The sequence below is a fragment of the Alosa sapidissima genome, chromosome 13 (genome assembly GCF_018492685.1).
Source record: "Alosa sapidissima isolate fAloSap1 chromosome 13, fAloSap1.pri, whole genome shotgun sequence".
Classification (NCBI taxonomy): Eukaryota; Metazoa; Chordata; class Actinopteri; order Clupeiformes; family Clupeidae; genus Alosa; species Alosa sapidissima.
In genome coordinates this window covers 29,673,193-29,691,239 of record NC_055969.1, presented here as the reverse complement: position 1 = coordinate 29,691,239, position 18,047 = coordinate 29,673,193, and the positions used below count along the sequence as shown (strand labels likewise).

The 18,047-nt window shown below is 47.1% G+C and overlaps 1 protein-coding gene across 1 annotated transcript in view; it reads left to right on the top strand.

The window, feature by feature from the left end:
- The window catches only part of trabd2a (TraB domain containing 2A), a 56,063-nt gene that overhangs the window by 35,405 nt on the left and 2,611 nt on the right, over positions 1–18,047 (top strand). Inside the window, exons 5-6 of the mRNA XM_042058974.1 lie at positions 9,208–9,298; positions 13,005–13,247. Of these exons, the coding sequence (XP_041914908.1) occupies positions 9,208–9,298; positions 13,005–13,247 (334 nt within the window). The remainder of the gene's footprint in view (positions 1–9,207; positions 9,299–13,004; positions 13,248–18,047) is intronic.

Genomic DNA, 18,047 nt, shown 5'->3' with positions numbered 1-18,047 from the left:
GAGCTACTTCCAGCCATCGATTCATGCAAGTTTTTCCAACCATACATTCTCAATGTCATTAAATTTAATTTAATATGTTAAGCATGATATTAAATTGTGTTATTCTGAAGCCCTCTCTGTGTGGATTCTGGCAAAAGACCCTCTTTTTGAAAATATTTTGGAATCAATTCCTCTCATTAGCAGAGCCTACTCCCCCCATTGCCTCCCCAAACAGCTTGACTTGCCCCCACTCTTGACTTGGGCTTCTAACTTGATTGAGGTTCGTTAGCGTACTGTAGCAGTAGCAATATGTCAGTTTGAGGAGCACCCCAAAACCACAGCTCAGAGTGAATGAATTACCCTCCTCCAGGACTGCTTAAGAAGTGAAAGGGGAAGTGAACTGTGAGTTATCACCTCTGTTGAACTGACAGATGTGTTTGGGTGTTCTATTGTTACCTCCCTGATCCAACCAAAATACACCTTAATTACAAATGCACGTGTCTTGTTTTGCATGAGCTCTGCAGTGTCAGCTCTTTGGCTTGTCTTTGGGTGCCTTTGCTTCAGGGCAGTATTCACTCTTCCAGTGAAGCCCCCGATGTTGTGTACTGCAGTAATGAGAATTCATTTAGTCGTTGACTTATGAAATTTCCCGTTACTAAAAGAATCATGACTTCAGCTTTGGAACAGGGTGGAATAAGTATTAATGAGCGTATAGTAGAATACTAAAATAACATGGGCAGGTTTTATTTGGCTCGGCTCTTGGCGTCGGCTCTTTACTGGACTTATTACAGGGCTCACCTCCGTACCCGTAATAAGCCAAGAGCTAAAATTTATATTTTTGCCAAAGGCAAAAAGCTCCAACAACAACACTCTGCTTCAAGTCATTTCACCATCGTAAATGACCGTGGGTGGGGTATAGGAAGCCCTCTGCATCTCACATATTTCCTAGTCAAGACACTAAATACAGCTTCTGGCAATATAGAAACAATATAGTTAACACACGGTTCCATTTTCAAATAATTATTGCTCCAGTGGGACAAACAGACTATTTTCCCCCACATTTTCCGAATTGGCAAATTAAAGAATACTGTATCTATAACCCTTTGGGTGGAAAGAGAGGATGTTCCACTCACTCAAGGGCTCACGTCTTTGGTTCCAAGGCATTAAATCTCACTCCTCCCGCTGATTTTTGATATATTTGTTTCAATTTTCAGACTCTCTGAGGTCTCGGATGGCCTTACTTGACATCTCTCCCTCTGCCCGTATCTGTGTGAACTGCTCCTGTGCATCGCTCTCACCAGTTATGTGAATCTATAGGCTCTCTGGTTAGGTCCATCTCTCCCCCCGACACTCACCCCACTTCCCTGCTTAGCACAGCTCTTTGTCTCTAAATTGACATGGCAATAGACCGACCTGAGACTCTAAAAGTGCTCAGGTGAGTTACAAGGCCATAAACTATGGCTGAGTAGGGTTGGCCGGAGCGAGGCCAGTAGTCTGCCGCTGCCTTGAGTAGGACTCTAAACGCTGTCATTTGGACTTTGCGGGCGGTCCCTCCTCTATGTGACTACAGTAAGCCATTAGCCCTGAGCCCCTGTGATGCCTGAGGCCTCCCTCTGGCCTTCGCTCGTTGCCGGGGTCACGCAAGGGTCAGCCAGGGAGCCAGTCAGTCCAGGGGAACTCAAGCTGTTAAATATCAAAGCCTAACCTTTCAGACAGGCAAGGCTAGCCCACAATCATTTACCACCCATTACAAGCAGGGCCCTGCTCAGTCCATCACACACTCTGCCAGTGAGGAGAAAAAGGCCGAGCCCTCAAAAGAAGAAAAAAAAAAGAGGGACATTTTGCGCGTTAATCGTCAGCGAGTGCGATAATGTGTAATCATGTTGTCATTTCGGAGCGGGTCTATTTCGGAACTTGTCTCCTGGCATGTCAGACCTAATCTCCCTCCATCATTCCCACTGCAGGGCGAGTAACTGGTTCACATGGAAAAGAAAAGGAACCCTTTCAATGTCAGCCTGAAAAAAAAGTGGGATTGTGGTTGAATAAATCCATAATGAAGCCATAAGTAGGGTTGAATGCAGCATGTGTGCGATTTGATATGTATATTAACTGGAGGAGGCCTCTCTCCCTGCAGTGCTCCTGAGGTCCATGTCGGATGGCTGGCTGGCCAATGAGTAAAGCAGAGCTGTGCTCCATCCATGCGTCTTGCCACAAGACTGCCCCATTACAGAAGTGGCAAAAGCCTCCATGCCAGTTATGCATATATAGTTCCCCACTGTCTGTTCCTGCTGCGCACAAGCAGTGATTTTCCAATCACGATTTATGGTCAGTACTCACTCTCGGCTCATTTTGGAAGTCGCTTGTGGTCTCTCGGCCGTGCTTATAACTGACGATATTTATGAGGAAATTTTGTTTCATGTCGATGGACAAAGTGAGGTGATTTGTCGCGCTTAAGGGGACAGATGAATTACTACGTAGCCAGAATAAGAATATCCCTACAATGCAAAAGAGTTGCTTTCTTGAGTCTGCTCCTCATTACTCTTTATATGGTATTAATATGACAGTGAAAAGCCACAGTGTATTTTTCCCGCGGCAGACCCAAATGGAAGATTTATTTCCTTCAGACTGCTGGACAGCTGAGCTGCTATCCAATGTTTTCTAACGTTGGAGTAATAATCATGACCGACCTGACAGAGACGGATCGTCAGGTGTGTGTCACCAGTGTGTGAAACCCTTCTCCTGTCTCTCTCTCTCTCCCTGAGGGGCTCTAGGCTGTTTTCTCTCAGGCGCGGGAAAAAGAGTGTCCGTCTTGGCCCCCTGAGCAATCCCGACCACGTCTGCTCCCCTGAAAAAAGCACACCCTGTCATAGTCAGATCAGGCAGCCTAAGAAAAATAGAGCCAGTTGTGGAAGGTGTTACTGGGATGTGTGTGTGTGGGGGGGGGGAGTTTATGTACCCACACCCCCATAAACACACCACCAGAGGTTCACCTTTGGTCCACTTACTGCCATACCCCCCCCCCCCCCACCCTTCTTTTGATGGCGCCCAGCATCCCTGTCTCTCTTCACTCTCCCTCTCTCCCAGCAGGCGAGGGCGTCCCTGTCCTTCCAGCCTTGTTTACACAGTTGTCAAGGTCCCTCTCGGCAACAGAGAGAGTGTGGAAGGGGGTAGGGAGTAGGTGGTGTGTGTGTGTGTGGAGGGGGGTTGCTTGTTGACCTCCCGACCCGCTTGCATTATCCCTTGTGATTCCTCGGTGCAGTTTCGGGGGGCGGGCAGCTGGGGCCCCTTAGAGTTGAAGTTGGCGAGGTGTCTGAAGCTCTGGCTCCAGAGCCCCTCTGTCCAGTCTGCTGTCCTCCGCCTGGAGCCAGCGGCGGCGGCTGCAGCAGCGGCAGAGTGGACGTTATCTCAGCAAGGCCGGACTGCCGCTGCCGCTGCAGCCTAATTACAGGAGACATGGCCTAGAGGGGGAATAGACACAGACTAAGAGAGATAGAGAGATAGAGAGAGGGAGGAAGGGAAGGAGGGAGGGAGGGAGAGGGATCAGACAGAGCCTTTCTGTCTGAGCATGTCATCAGAGCCTTGAGCCTTCAGTGCCAAGAGTACGGACCAAGGATCAGAGATCCCAGCACGAGAAGCTCACAGCAAGCGCCAGCCTCTAGCTGACTGTCACATCAGCTTGATCTCTCTCTGAGACGGGATCTATATGTGCGTGCCCAGGACTAGAGCAAGAGAGTCATCCGCCTTTGGAATGGCATTGCTACCAGCCACACCGCCTAATACGGCAGGAACATGGGACTGGGAGGGCATGGTGCCACTGCGTTCTCCTTCTCGTCCTTCTCCAGCCTCATCCATCTTGTTAAGTTGAGCTACATCAGACTCCAGTGCGCAGCAGTGATTATGGGCTGTTAGGAATGCGGCCCGCGGATACGATGTATACACAAACAGCTGCGCTGGCTCGGGCCAGTGCGGGCCGGCACGCTGCCGCTTATTTATTTGGTTTGCGTAATGTTTTGAGAACTGCCTCTCAATCCTGGTTACCATTTCTAATATAAATATTGCGCCGTGTGGAAAGAAGCCGCATTCAAGGCCCCTTGGTTGTATGCCCCTCTAATAATTGGAGGACACTAGTGGCTTTTTAGGCCCCAGCGGTGTGCCAAAGAGTGATTCGTGGAGCATTACCCGATCGCATGAATGCTCCTCAGAGAAATTGGTCTAAGAGAGAGAGAGCGAGAGAGAGCGGGCCTTTAAAAGCTACATATATAACGTTAGCTGAAAAAAAAAGGACCTCTAAGAGCCGGGATCCGAGGAAGTCCTGAAGAAAAGCTTTCAGGCCGGCCGCTACGCTGGCCCTTATCTCTGCCATCTCGATGGAGCGCTGCGAAAACGCAGGGGGCTTTGTGTGGCCTGCGCGGCCGGCACTAGAAAGGCTGTAGTATTTCAAGATTGACCTTGGCGTGTAGTCAACAAGCCACTTAAGAGGCATGGTCATAGATCAATGTGATCATTGAGTGGCCCTGGTCCTAGTTGTACTTGAACTGCTGAACCCCAGTTTAGAATGGGGGGGGGGTGGGGGGCTTTTGCAGGCAGCACCCCCATCACTTTGCAGATGCTTGCACTCCTCCGGCCGATGCCTAGTTCATTTCACGTCTCCGTCAGCACAGATTTGCTTAATGAGGATATGATCGCTTTTCCTTTTCGCTAAGAACCTAGGCGCTCACAGCAAACAGGGATGGAACCCAAATCTCAGCGCTAAGAACCTAGGCGCTCACAGCAAACAGGGATGGAACCCAAATCTCAGCGCTAAGAACCTAGGCGCTCACAGCAAACAGGGATCGAACCCAAATCTCAGCACTAAGAACCTAGGCGCTCACAGCAAACAGGGATGGAACCCAAATCTCAGCACTCGGCACTATCAATTGGCTTCATCTGTTCTTGTCCGTCTGGGGCCGAAGGGGATGCAGCATAGGGGGTAAGGCGTGAGTCATGGGTCCAATTTCACACGTTCTCACCTCGTCTGCCTAAAAGCACAGGAAGGCCTGGAAGGCAACTGCTTCTTCTTTTCTTTTTTTTTTTACTCCCTTGTTCCCTCGCTCCTTCTACGCTGGCGACTCACGGAGCGGACACCAGTTCAGACAAGCTTCCTTCGTGCTCCACAGTCTGACGGATGGGCCCTTCGGGAGACGAGTGTCCCAGCATTGTGTCTGCCTCACTGCCCTCAAGGCCTGGGCGAATGGTAGGGCTTCTTATCTCCCATCCCTGATTGACAGACGAGCCTTTTTCTTTGATAATTAGAGTTTGGGATTTTCTTCTCAGACTGTTCTCACAGACTCTCGGTGAGCATTAGCAACACATAGTGCTGTATGAGGAGCACGGCTTGTTTGGATGGTTAGCGGTGCAGCGGTGGAGATAGCCCTGAGAGGTAATTAAGGGCTGTGGGTCTGCACAGCATCAGTGTCAGGGACACATGGTGGGCTTGCTGGGATTAGGCGGATGTCTAAGCAAAGCACACACACGTGCGCGCACACACACACACACACACACACAGACAAGACACACACACACACACACACAGGGAGGTCCCATTGCTGTGCTTAAGCCTAGTGCTAGTTTCACACGTCATTAGCCCCATACAGCTAAAGCAACAGGAAAAAAGTAAAACACTGCAGTAGTCTAGTTCAAACAGTTAACAGAGAGACAGACAGACACACACACACACACAGACGGACATATTAACTGAACAAAGTGTTAATGAGGAGACACAGGGCCTGGCCTTAGGCAGAAATTGAGAGCTTTCTGAAGTGGTGTTTGTGTGTGTGTTGTGGGGGAGGTGAGGGTTACTTACCGACAGGTCACTTTCTGGCTCCAGCCCAGCGACTTCTCCATCCTCCACAGGTTTTAGCCCAACAGATGAGATCAGCGGGCTACCGTTCACGCCAGTGGCCGCATGATTGATTCAAACAGACATGGAACCACACGCACTCCCGTTGGCTCGCCAAACACCACATAGTCTACATGCTGGCGCTGGCTTTTTCTCCAATTCTTTAAACATTAAAACATAATTTTCGCTGTTTTTCCTCCTCCCTCTCACGCCAAGACATCCATCATTTTAATCAACGATGTCTGTTTTTGTTTGTGCTCCACCATGGTCTCTTGCTTCAGGAGCAGAGGAGTTTTTTTGTCATGGACTCTGTGTTCACTTCATATTCCACTTTACCTGGAATTAATTTTCTCAAAGCTAAATGTGCCAAATTTGTCACTCTAAAAACAGACCATACCAATTCTCTGTTATTTCTATTGCACCTGTGCAGAGGCAAGAGGCAGTCATTCCCTGACTGAACAAATCTTTACTTGATAACACAGTGTGATAGCATCAACCCTGGCCAGTTCATCTTTGCTTTCACATGGGGTGTCATTTTTAAAGGCGCTCTAAGCGATGCTAGGTAACGTCACTTCTGTTGACTATCAAACAAAACAGAAAGCTAGCAAGTTGTTTTGTGGCTGTTTTGGAGCCTGGGTTGTCCACAGAGATCATGTTTTTTACAGTGTATTCAGGACACAGGCAGCTAGTAGATGGTGAGGTGATGTTTGTTGTAAGTAACAAAAAATGTTTTAGCCTAAAAAACGTATGACATCGCTTAAAGCACCTAGCAGATGAGTGAACAGGAATGACATTCCCAGACTGTAGATCTGCCACTCACAGCACTGAAAATATCTCAGACTTAGCCGTCACTTGAGAGAACATATTCTTAACATTTTTTGAATGGTGGTGTAGAATCAGGGCGTCGGGACTCAGGACTGCGCGGCTGTCCGCCAGTAGCCTGCTACATTTCCAGCATGCCTCCGCTGATCTCAAAACCTGCTCACACGTCTGCGTCAGAATGTGTGCGGGAAAATACCTGTTGCTATAGCGTCCAAGAATAACAGGCTGTTATTGTGTAATCTCTGACCTGAGTGTCAGTCATGAGGCAGTGAGACAGAGGTGGGGAGCTTAAAGACTCTCTCGGACTGGGGGAGTAATTACAACACTCTCTGAAATAAGGGACTAAAATAAGTCCACTGTGTCTGACTGCTGAATCACTGTTCATTCATGTGCACAGAGTGTAGCCTGTCTTAGGCCTGTGGGTTTCTGAGGGACAAAAACTATTACAAAATATAAAGGTTTATAAATAGTTTACAGCTTAAACATGTTTTTCTATCAAATAACCATAACGTGCACTTCGTTGTCTACATTAAATCTTGCATGTGTTAACAATAAGAACTTATTATGAAACATATTTTGTTTGTAACCATTATTTTCTGCTTGAGTCCTTATTTTATTTTTGTGACCACCATGTCTAAGATGCTTTCATTTAGAGACTACCCTGCAACTCCAGTGTTATTCTTTATGGGGGAGCGCGGGGGTCATTTTACTGCTATGATGATCTCGCGCTGCTTTACGTTTGGTCGGCCAAGCCAAGCCCCCCGTGATGGGCCGCTGCTCTGTCTGAAAGGCCCAGCTGACGTGTCGCTGAGCTCCAGCAGTCAGCGGGCGTACACCCCCCCTTACCCCCCGCCTCCCTCCCCTTCAGCAGCCTCCCTCTCTAGTGACAGCCCCTCTTTGAAGTCGTCCCCTCTGAGCCTCCCGCATTGTGGAGGTGGCCTCCATTTGTCCCACCTCACCCCCCACCCCCCCTCTCTTCCCCACCACCACAGCCACCCCCCAGCCCTCAGAATGAACAGCCATAAATCAGGGAGAGAGAAAGTTTCTGTTTGGGGCTCTCTCTGTGTCACTTTGCTTCAGGTCTGCCAGGGGGGATGCATTGAAGAAAATAAAAAGAAAAGGGGTTTTCTCTCTGAAATAAAGCAACCCCATTCAAGAAAACAATCCAAAATAGCCTCCTGTTGAGCACAGAAGGCTGTTTTCACTATTCTGTGCTTAGAGTGGCAGTTTTTTTGTGACCTCTTCATATATAGTATATTGTGATACCAGAACCCAGCCTGCAGTTTATATTTAGTGCCTCAGCTACAAATCAGGTCCCTCTTTAGCATTAATTCTTACACACAAATCCGTATAATACAATTACCCATCCATGCAGTAGCTGCTGTGATTATCAAATCAAGAGCAATTGCACAAAAACAGTTTTTTATAGCCTCAGACTAGTGTCCGTCTCTCCTTCCCTCTCCCCCTCTTGGTGCCGTGCCCACCTGCGGGCTCTTGCCCCCCAGCCCCTCTGGTTCGCTCGGCTGGCTTAAACCTCTCTATCAGTGGGCCCGCCGAGCTCCTCCCGCGCACCATTAGAGTCAGATTAAAGGCCTGGCCTTTGTTGACACAGCAGCGCGGTACATGGCTGAGCTGGTGCGCACAATGAGCTCCCATTTCTTTTGTGACGGGTTGGAGAAGAATGGGGACCCCTTGACACGGGCAACCTGAACCCACAATGCCCCACTTCACCTAGCTTAGCAGGGGCAAGGTGGAGGGGGGGATGGGGAGGAGGGGAGGGGGGTTGGAGTGGATAGATGTGGGGAGAGAGGGCTGTGGGGGGGTGGGTGCGAAAAGACAGCCAGGGGTGCGTTTCCCAAAAGCATAGTTGCTAACTAATTTAGCAGCTTTGTTGGTTGCAATGCAATTTCCCATTGCCGACCAACTAAGTTGCTAACAGGTTAGCATGTGAGGAGGAGAGTGGCTCCACTTCTGGTGCCCGGAGATGCTCAGACGATGACGTGCAATGATGAATGTGACATAGAGGAGCAAACGCCAGTGCTCTGGTCCTGGTTTTGCTCTGCTTTCTCATTTGATGAACATGTACGTGAAGGGTTGCTTTGACAGAACAAACCCACATGTTGAACCATCGCTGACCCTCGCATATTGATGATATGTTGAAGTCCCAGTCTGTGTGTGCATTTATTTTTTTGTGAAGAGAGAGAGAGAAAGAGAGAGGGGGGGGGGGGTGTTTACATGTCAATGAAGTCAGCGGTTTTTGTTCAATATTGCCCCAATTGTATACCCTCATTCACATACAGTATTCTGTTACACATGAGTGCTTATGTTTCAAGGAGGGAGGTGGGTCGAGGTTGTTGGATGGCCGTTAGGTGGTGCTCCCCTTCCGCTCTGTAGAGTTTTGTGAATGTGTGTGTCTGTGTGTGTGTGAGAGAGAGAGAGAGAGAAAGAGAGAGTGTGTGTATCTGACTGACACCTCTGGGGTCCGTCGGCGCTCTGGGAGACTGAAAGGAGAACTGTTTATATTGCAGGTCACTTCCTGGGCAACAACACGGTGATTGATGTGCTCCGGAGTCAAGGCTACGAAGTGGAGCACACTCCCGCGGGGCAGCCCCTTAACAGGTAATAATAACCACCACAACCGTCACCAGCACCAAACCCACTCCATCTACATCAGCCCTACCACAATCCCCAACCTCCCTGTCTACCTTGCCCTCTGGACCTAGTTTTAGAGCCTTCCATTGCTGACCTGTCTGCCACAGGTGGCTCCATATCGAAGAGCAGCTGCTTCCTCTGTTTATCCCTTTTCAATCAACAGCTAGACACGTTCATGAAAAAAAAAACATGGCTAGCTTCTCGCAGATCATGTTTACAGATAAACCCCAATGAGCAGCCATGTGGAAGTGGAAGCTCTTTATTTCTGAATGGCTAGCGGCAGTGTTACTGTGAGGAAAGAGCGTGCCGTGCTAAAGAGACATGTTCTGAACATGACATTCCCGTTATGAGCTGTGGGAAATGGAGCCGGGTTCAGAGAAAAAGTTCTGGAAGGGCTCTGCGGTGACTGTCGGGTTTTTGGCCTCTGTCATGCAGCCTGTGTCCCTGACTAATCCCTGTGTGTGGAACACTGTGTGTCCCGGGGTGAAAAACAACCTCGAACCACAAAGCCACTAAAGAGGCCGCCTAGCTGCCTCTCAGGCTGTATGGGATTTTCAGGTTTACCCGTCGCTTTCAAGAGTCGATTAAACTTTACTGACATGAAACCATCCGGGCTGCAGGACATGCCGGCAACCAGCCGGCCTAAGAGTGCGTAACTCCACCTTTATCCCGACCCGTTCCTTCAGTTCCACCACGGGAAGGGGACTGGATCTCATTCTCCTGCAGATTTGTAACTTATTATGATTTCTTCTCAAAATCTGGCTCTGCAAAATTGGCGGGGCCATATTTTATCACTTAAATTGGTGTAAGGTTACATGCGCCGCTGCATTTCATGGTGCTCCCCGCACCCCCAGGCCCGGCGTGGCATTTATTTATTTTTGTCTCTCTGTTTCGCCGACTGGATTTCAAATGGAAATCATTTTCCAAGTAAGCGCACTCCTAAGTTTGTGTAATTTCGCCCGCAGACCAAAAACAGATGTTCGCGTTCTGGTCGGACTGTTGTGAAAAATGTGTTGTCTGCGAAGTAATCGAAAAATTTCACTTATAAATCAGCCATCCTCTTTGGTCCTGATATTGCAGCTCTACTCTGCAAAAAAGGCGAAATCTCCACAGCCATGGTGGCAGTCAAAAGGCCCATGCTAATCATCCTCGATAAATTCCACACAGTCGCGAGGTCACAATTAGACATTTACAGTCGAAAAAGACTGTAATCTACTTAATCGTATAATTGGTCCTGTTTTGAACTCGACTTGATTAGCGCCGTTTTTCGAGTAAAAATAAACAAATGTGACAGGCTGGCGTTATTTGCACAGTGAGGTCAGCGCGGCAGCCACGGCGTTGACTCCGTCACACATGTTCGTCCTCCTGCTTTTGTCTAACCTCACGATCTAAACTCGACGTTACTGCACGGGTGGAAATCAGCAATTTCTCATCGCCCCCCTCCCTCTTTCCCTTCTTTTCAATCCTTGTTTTTTTTTTTTTTTTTCAGTATAACTGCATCCTGATCTCCGTCCTCTCTGTGGTCCCATGTAAAAAGTCCAGGGCACTTGCGCTCTTTTGTTTCTCTGTATGAGAATGCCTCCTTGTGGGCAGTGGAACCACAGCTGAAAAACAGAGAGAGAGAGAGAGCGAGAGCGAAACCCCCGGCCCCAGCTGGGCGGACACACGGGGGAAAAAAAAGCCAGAAAAGCCCCAAACCCACATAATCAGCAGCAGAGTGTCCCGTGGGGTCGCCCCGCTTAGAAAGGACCCTTTATGTGCCCCCACTGCCACTCATGTGACGGCTTTTCGCATGGACGAGGAACGCGAGCCGCATTCTTCTGATTGGCTCCTTTCTCCGTCCCAACCTAGCGAAGTAAAGGTTTGAAGCACTACACGTCCCCGGTGAGCTGTCGCGCACTGCTGTAAATCATGCCAGCGACTGTGTACCCAGCAGATGCTGAGGCCTGAGTGGCTTCAGCAAGAGCCGGGTGAAAAATTAGTCCACTGTGCAGTGAGGAGAGGTTGTGACTTATGTGTCATAAATGCTCTGAACAGCCCAAGACCAAGCTGTGTGTGGGTCGTACTCATCTCTGTAGAAAGTACCATTCTTGGCTTGTCTGTGGCACAAGAGTGGAATGGCTTGTGGTAATCTCCTTGCCCTCGTTTAATAGAGAGCTTGTGTTTATGGTCCTTGTCACATACCATGGTAGGGCTTACCGCTCTTATGAAGCAGTCAAGCAGACTTCTCTCATTGATTCGCATTCTCTGCAGTTAGCCTAAATAAAGCTGTCCTTAGATAAGGCCCAGGCATGCCTGACATGTCCGCTTGCTCTAAGACGTACTGCCCCATAAAGAGGTGAGAGCCAGGCTCTTAATGTTTTTTAATTACTGGCGCTGGCTTCTCCGATTTAAGAGGGAGAGAGAGCGTGGATTCTCTCCCTTGCCTTAGAAGTCTAAGCCAGACTGTCCATCATCGGCTCTGTTTTCCCATGGTCCCTCTCTCCATGGGTGGCTATCTCTCCCTCCGGATCTTCGCCTGTTCAGCTGTCCTCTTGTCTTTCACTGCGCTTCCGTCATGCCAGGTCACGTCTGCTGTGTGGGTTCCCAATCCCTGTTGTATGCGCTCAGCTTCCAACAGACCAAAACACATCAAGCAACCCAGGGACGTGGAGAGATGGTGGGGAGAGATATCTCACACGACCTCTGGAAAAAAACAATCTCCTCCTTATCAAGTGGTGATCTAAGATATGCTTCCAAGAAGCCAAGGAGGGAGTGTCTTCCCCCACACACACACACACAGTCACACACACACACACACACACACACAAAGATATTTATGAAATAAATGAGATGCCAGATTGGAGGAGACATTAGAAGTCTGGAAGTCCGGAAAGTTCCATTGTACAGTAAAGCGAGCCGAGTCGATGGGGGTTTGGCTTGCTGCTTTTATTTGCGCCAGTGCAGCTGTAATGAATTCCTGTAATGTTTGAGACACCATTTGAAGCCACATGTATGTGCACCAATAAAGAAAAAATATCAGGATGGCCAAAGCAGTACACTCATCAAAAGCAGATGCTCCCCTTTTATCTCTGCACGGCCAGGATTAGTGCCGAACTTCCCCAGACCACTTCCACCTAAAATGCGGAGGCCGCAGACATCAACCTCCTTAATGTTCCCATCAGAGAAAATAACATTAAAACAGATGGGAGTGTTTGCGCAAATTGCCCTGCCTTTCCTTTCCAAAAACTTGCTTCTGGCATCTCAGAGATATTTTTCAAGGGCATTCCTGTGTTGTTATTTTTTGTTGTTGTTGTATCTGTTGTCATGTCTGTTTTTGATGGGAAATAGCTGGACAGCATCAAGGACACCATCTTTTTCTCATCATTAAGGAACAATTTTCCAGTCATTTTGTCCATTTGTCCTTCTTAATAACCTGTTAACATTATAACATGTAACAAGGGTATCAGTGGGTTTTCTGTAGTTCCTCCCTGGCAGGATTTTGGTTTGTGAAAGCTCATCTCCCTCAGAGCCTCTTCCCCTCTCAGCATGAACAGAAATTTAAATGGACCTTCCAAGGCATCTCTAAAAACACTGTTAAAAGCAATACCTCTGAATCCCATCTGACCTCTGAAACAAATGTCTCAAATCACTCCTCCGTCTCTCTTTCTGTTTCACCACTGTCCAACGGCAGAGGCTCCAAGTCAGAGGGTCAGGACGCGGACCTGGAGGACTTCTCTCCCCTGGAGCCCTTCCTGCACGAGTCCCTGGACGTGCTCCCCCTGGAGGACGAGGACGGCCTGCCGCACATGCTCCTGCCCGACAGCCTGGAGCTGCTGGAGAAGGTGGAGCGCAAGCTGAAGAAGAAGCGGCGCAACAAGCAGAAGAAGCAGCGCCACCGGCAGTTCAACGACCTGTGGGTCCGCATCGAGGAGAGGTGAGCACTCGGGGGTTTAACGACCTGTGGGTCCGCATCGAGGAGAGGTGAGCACTCGGGGGTTTAACGACCTGTGGGTCCGCATCGAGGAGAGGTGAGCACTCGGGGGTTTAACGACCTGTGGGTTAGCATCGAGTAAAGGTGAGCACTCGCGTTTGAAAGGGAATGTCATATCAACATATGCATAAGAGCTTGGATGAGCGAGGACATACCAGCACATCCAGGAGTGAGTTAAGATGATGATGCACAAGGCAACTTTTTGAACAATGTTGCTGGGCTTGAGTCATTGTTCCATTTTAGTATTGTTGTTCTGGCATGTTCCCATTGATATTGGGCAACATTTTTTGTGGTGAACAGTAGGCAAATGTTTTTAATAATCATGAAATCATAACACATTAAAATGATACCCATTTTATGGTTTAAGGCAATATAAAAAATATAAATATATTTAAATATATAAAGAATTTTAACACCTCCAGTTTTGAAACTTAGATACTCCCACACACTGTTTATCTTCCAAATATGAATTCAATCTATAAGCAATGTTTCGCTCCTTCGACCTTCCTCAGGTTATGTTGTTTATAGATTAAATTAATATTTGCAAGAGAAACAGTGTGCAGGAGTCTAAGTTTAATGACTGCCGACTTAAGATCTTTTCCAACGCACCCGTGCAGAAGAGGTGTGCAAAAGTCTTTTTTTTTCTTTTTTTCAAACACCTCCAGTTTTATAAAATCTAATGTCATATCAGTATGTCTGTAGGTGTATTTTAAATATGTATATTTCTAAAGAATTGAACACCTTAATATTTTAAAGAGAAGGCTTAGTGCATTCCAAATGTACTTTTTTGTTAGGAATGCTAAATGTTCACATAGAGTCTACAGGCCCTCTGTGAAAATGATTTTAAGAGTGTAAACTTCTCTGTCTCACAAAGCTACAGATATTCTTGTGGGAAACATTTTTATGACACACTCCACACAACTGTCCTTAAGTGTCCAGTTTCCAAACTTTTTTAAGTGTCTGGTATCCAAACATTTTTCCTGAATGTTGCACGAGTATGATTTATTGTGTTGTACTGAATTTTATGACACACAAAAATGTAATTTACGAGGCTTATTATTTTTTCCTTCTCCGTGTGTTCACTGTCGTTAGTCTCCAAAAGTTGTTCAGGTTATGTGGTTTACGATGGATTTAGTGCAGTGCACAAGCAGCCAAAGTCAAACTTGGGGAGTTAATAACTCTTCAATTATGACCATAAACACACCCAATAATTTGCCATAATAAACCTTCAAGGAGAGCTTGAGTGGCAGAGCCAGACAGTGTGGTGGATTTGGTGATCAGATTGACCAGGAGCCCCACAGTGCGAGTCATGCTGTGTTCAGCTGTGTTGCTACTACAGGTGTGCCTGTGTGTGTGTGTGTGTTTTTACACTTCAAGTGTAGGTGTGTATGTAATTGTGTAATGTGTGTTATGTGTGAGAGTTGCATCTGAGATGTCTCAGTCCCAGTGGCATCTCAGATGTCCCTGTGTTCGATATGAGTCAGAGACAAGTTGGGGGGAGCTGCTCTCTCTCTCTCTCTCTCTCTCTCTCTCTCTGATGGAGGAGATACTTCCTCCCAGGGCTTGAAAACGAAATTATTTTTCAAACGTTCCGTTCCGAACGGTTCAGGTAGGCCTATGTTTAACGTTTTCGTTCTTGCATGCGTTCCGCCACCAACATATCGGTCCTGAACCGGTTCGGAACGCAAAATATCGTTCGTTCTTAAAGTTCCGGCAGTGTTTGGCGGGCCTATCAAGTCTATTTTTGCGAACTTTACCTTAGAATAGACGTACTCATTATTTCCCCTTGATTTAGCCTATACCGTAGCTATGCCCAAAAATAATAAATCACAGGCGGCATCCAAAAACATTCAGATGGGCTATCCATCCCATAGCCTACAGACTTACTGTAAGCCTAACCTATGCCTATAAATAATTTCTTATCAAAAATATTTCTGGATACGTGCTAAACTCCTTACCTGGTTTTATCCATATGGATTTCTTCAAAGGCTTGCGCTATAATTTCCAACCTGTCTGTTGCTGACAAGGCCTATCTCAAATTTTCCGTTTAACTCTTCTACATAGAATAGGCTATAATTGCGCAAACATTTCAAATCCCGACTTTAAAACGACAAGGCGTGGACAGGCAAAATAGGCTATTACGCATAGGCTACAAACAATTTCCAAATAAGTTTCAGTAGCCTACGCTACGAGCTGGCCTAAGATCCGAAGTGGCAGACGGATAGGTAGGCCTAGTTGGCTCACATTAACAGTGTAGATGCGGGCTTGTTTTTCGCACAACCGGAAATAGTCTCCCTGACATAGGATATGCTTTTGTGAAATTTTATAAAATATATAGAGAACGAAAAAAAAAACGTTATTAACCGGTTTTGTGGATTTCAGAATAACGTTTCTGTTCCGGAACAGTTGAAGACCATTTTGTTTTCGTTTCCGTTTCTGCTCCTCGTAAAATTCCGTAAAATTCCGTTCGTTTTCGGTTTTCGTTTTCGTTCCTTGAACCGGTTCGGAGCCCTGCTTCCTCCCTGTCCCCTTAGGCAGGGCCACGGTAGCCCATCGTATCGCATCCCATCCGGGCCCCCCTCCTCACCTCCCACTGCGGGAGCTGTCTGGGCGGCTCCGTCAGCAGCTCCCATCCAAGAGCACACACACACACACACACACTGCCCGGTGTAAAGGAGATCTCTCCCCTCTCCCAACCGTCCTCTACCTTCCTTAACTTGCGTGGCTAGACCAGGAGCCTCATACACCCTTGCCTGCAGCCAAACAAAATCCTTTCACATATGCATGAGCCTTTTTCTTCTGGCTTGCTTTCCTCTTGCTAGGTTCAGCGTGGGAACAGCAGCTGTGGGTCCATGGGCCTGTGAGCTGGGACTGTCCTTACAAGCAGCTCCACACACATACACATACACACACACACACACACGCACACAGACACGTACACACACACACACAGACACAGTGTCTCTGAACTTCCCTAAGGGCTCAGGTTCTCCAAAACAATTCTCTCTGGAAGGAAAGTATATGTGGACATTTAGATAAACATACTTATATTTATGACTTGTTTTTCAGAAGACAAAAATAACATTTAAGATTTAATTTTATTTATATGTATATTAATAGAACATTTTTGTATACATTTGTATTGGTATAAAAATAGGAACACACCTATACACTTCACTTGTTTTGGGCCCTCAAAAAATATGTTTGAATTTTTCTCAAATAAACTCCCAGTTGAAATTTACTTAGACTGGGTTAAATTACCCTGAAAGAGAAAACAAACAACAGCACTAAATTTAAACTATTTATTTTCGCCTTCTATCCAGGCCAGTCCACCTTGTTCCATAATACACAGACACATCCTGTACCTCCGGATTTACTATAGTAACCTACAGTCCCCTGGCCATATGCTCTAGACACAGTGAAGAGTGTTTACCACACACATAGGTCCACGTTCACTGGTTCTCCTCCAGCTCCTCTCTGTATCTCTCTCTCTCTCTTTCTTTGGCCTTCAATCGAGAGGGGAATCACTCAAATTAATCTCTCCATAATTTGTGATTGAATGAGCCTGAGTGGTCATCCTGCTTGTGCACAGCCAGATGGAGCCATGAAAGCAACGGCAGCTCAGAGAAAGAGAGAGGCAGGGAGAGAGAAAGAGAGAGAGAAAGAGAGAGAGAGAGGAGTGGAAACTGGCCGTAGAACACGGGCCCATCTGTTTCCAGCCGCTGCTGACACAGATGTAGGATGTGAGTGTCATTTACAATTTGAAGGCACTGAAACAATTTATTCGACTTTCATCCGTTTCTTTTCCCTTTTTTTTTTACTCCCACCCTCCGTGCTACCAAGAAGCTGCAAACGCACTCACGCTTTGACGTCTGCCAGGTACAGTCCCACGTTTCCAACAAGTTTTTTCCCCCGTCCTCTATGGAAAATAAAACCAGTTTATTGTGGGTGGATTTTTAATAAACCAATAAGCCTTGTGCGATATATGCCCTTGACAATCATAAGAAATATGATTGCAAAGAGCGTCGCTTGAAATAACTGAAGGTCCAAATTACTGCTGTCATGCTGGATATTCCAGCAACCTTTATTATTCTCCTCCTCCTCAGCATGATTGGGAGGATTTTGTGTTGGTTTTTGTTTTAATCCAGCCTTTGAAACGGACACGCGTCGCCCCAAATCTTTTGCAAACATACAGAAAGCCGCCTCAAACGTTCCAGCGGACACAAGACGACTTTTCTCCTCCGCCTTTGATCCGTGGCCCTGTGCAAAGCGTCGCCGGCGATTACGGCTGGTGGCTGCGACTTCACTGGCACCAGATGCTTCGCACAGGTTGAAGAAAAATAAACTCATATACCTTCAGAGGTTTACACATAAAAAAAAGAGATATTGGAGAAAAAAAGAACTAAAGTTGGAATGTAATTTCTAAAATAAGCATAAAATACAGGGGTATGTCCAAAGGAGAGGCTGCCAGGGCCAATCAATGCAAAGTAAATATTATTAACTGCAAGCATATGGCACTGATGAAAATGACCGTTTGTATTTCTGCCTGATTAAATATGCGAGTTCATTTAGGGCGCAGGTCCTCGGCAGCTGTGAGCCACCCAGTTGCTCCTGGAAGACTTCATTCCATATATGGACTCTCTCTCGTTCTCTCACTCTCTCTCTCTCCTGTGTACTGACAGCAGCCAAGATACTGTGAATCGCACAGCAAAGAGTAGAGGCCAACAGTCCATCAGAGCGAGT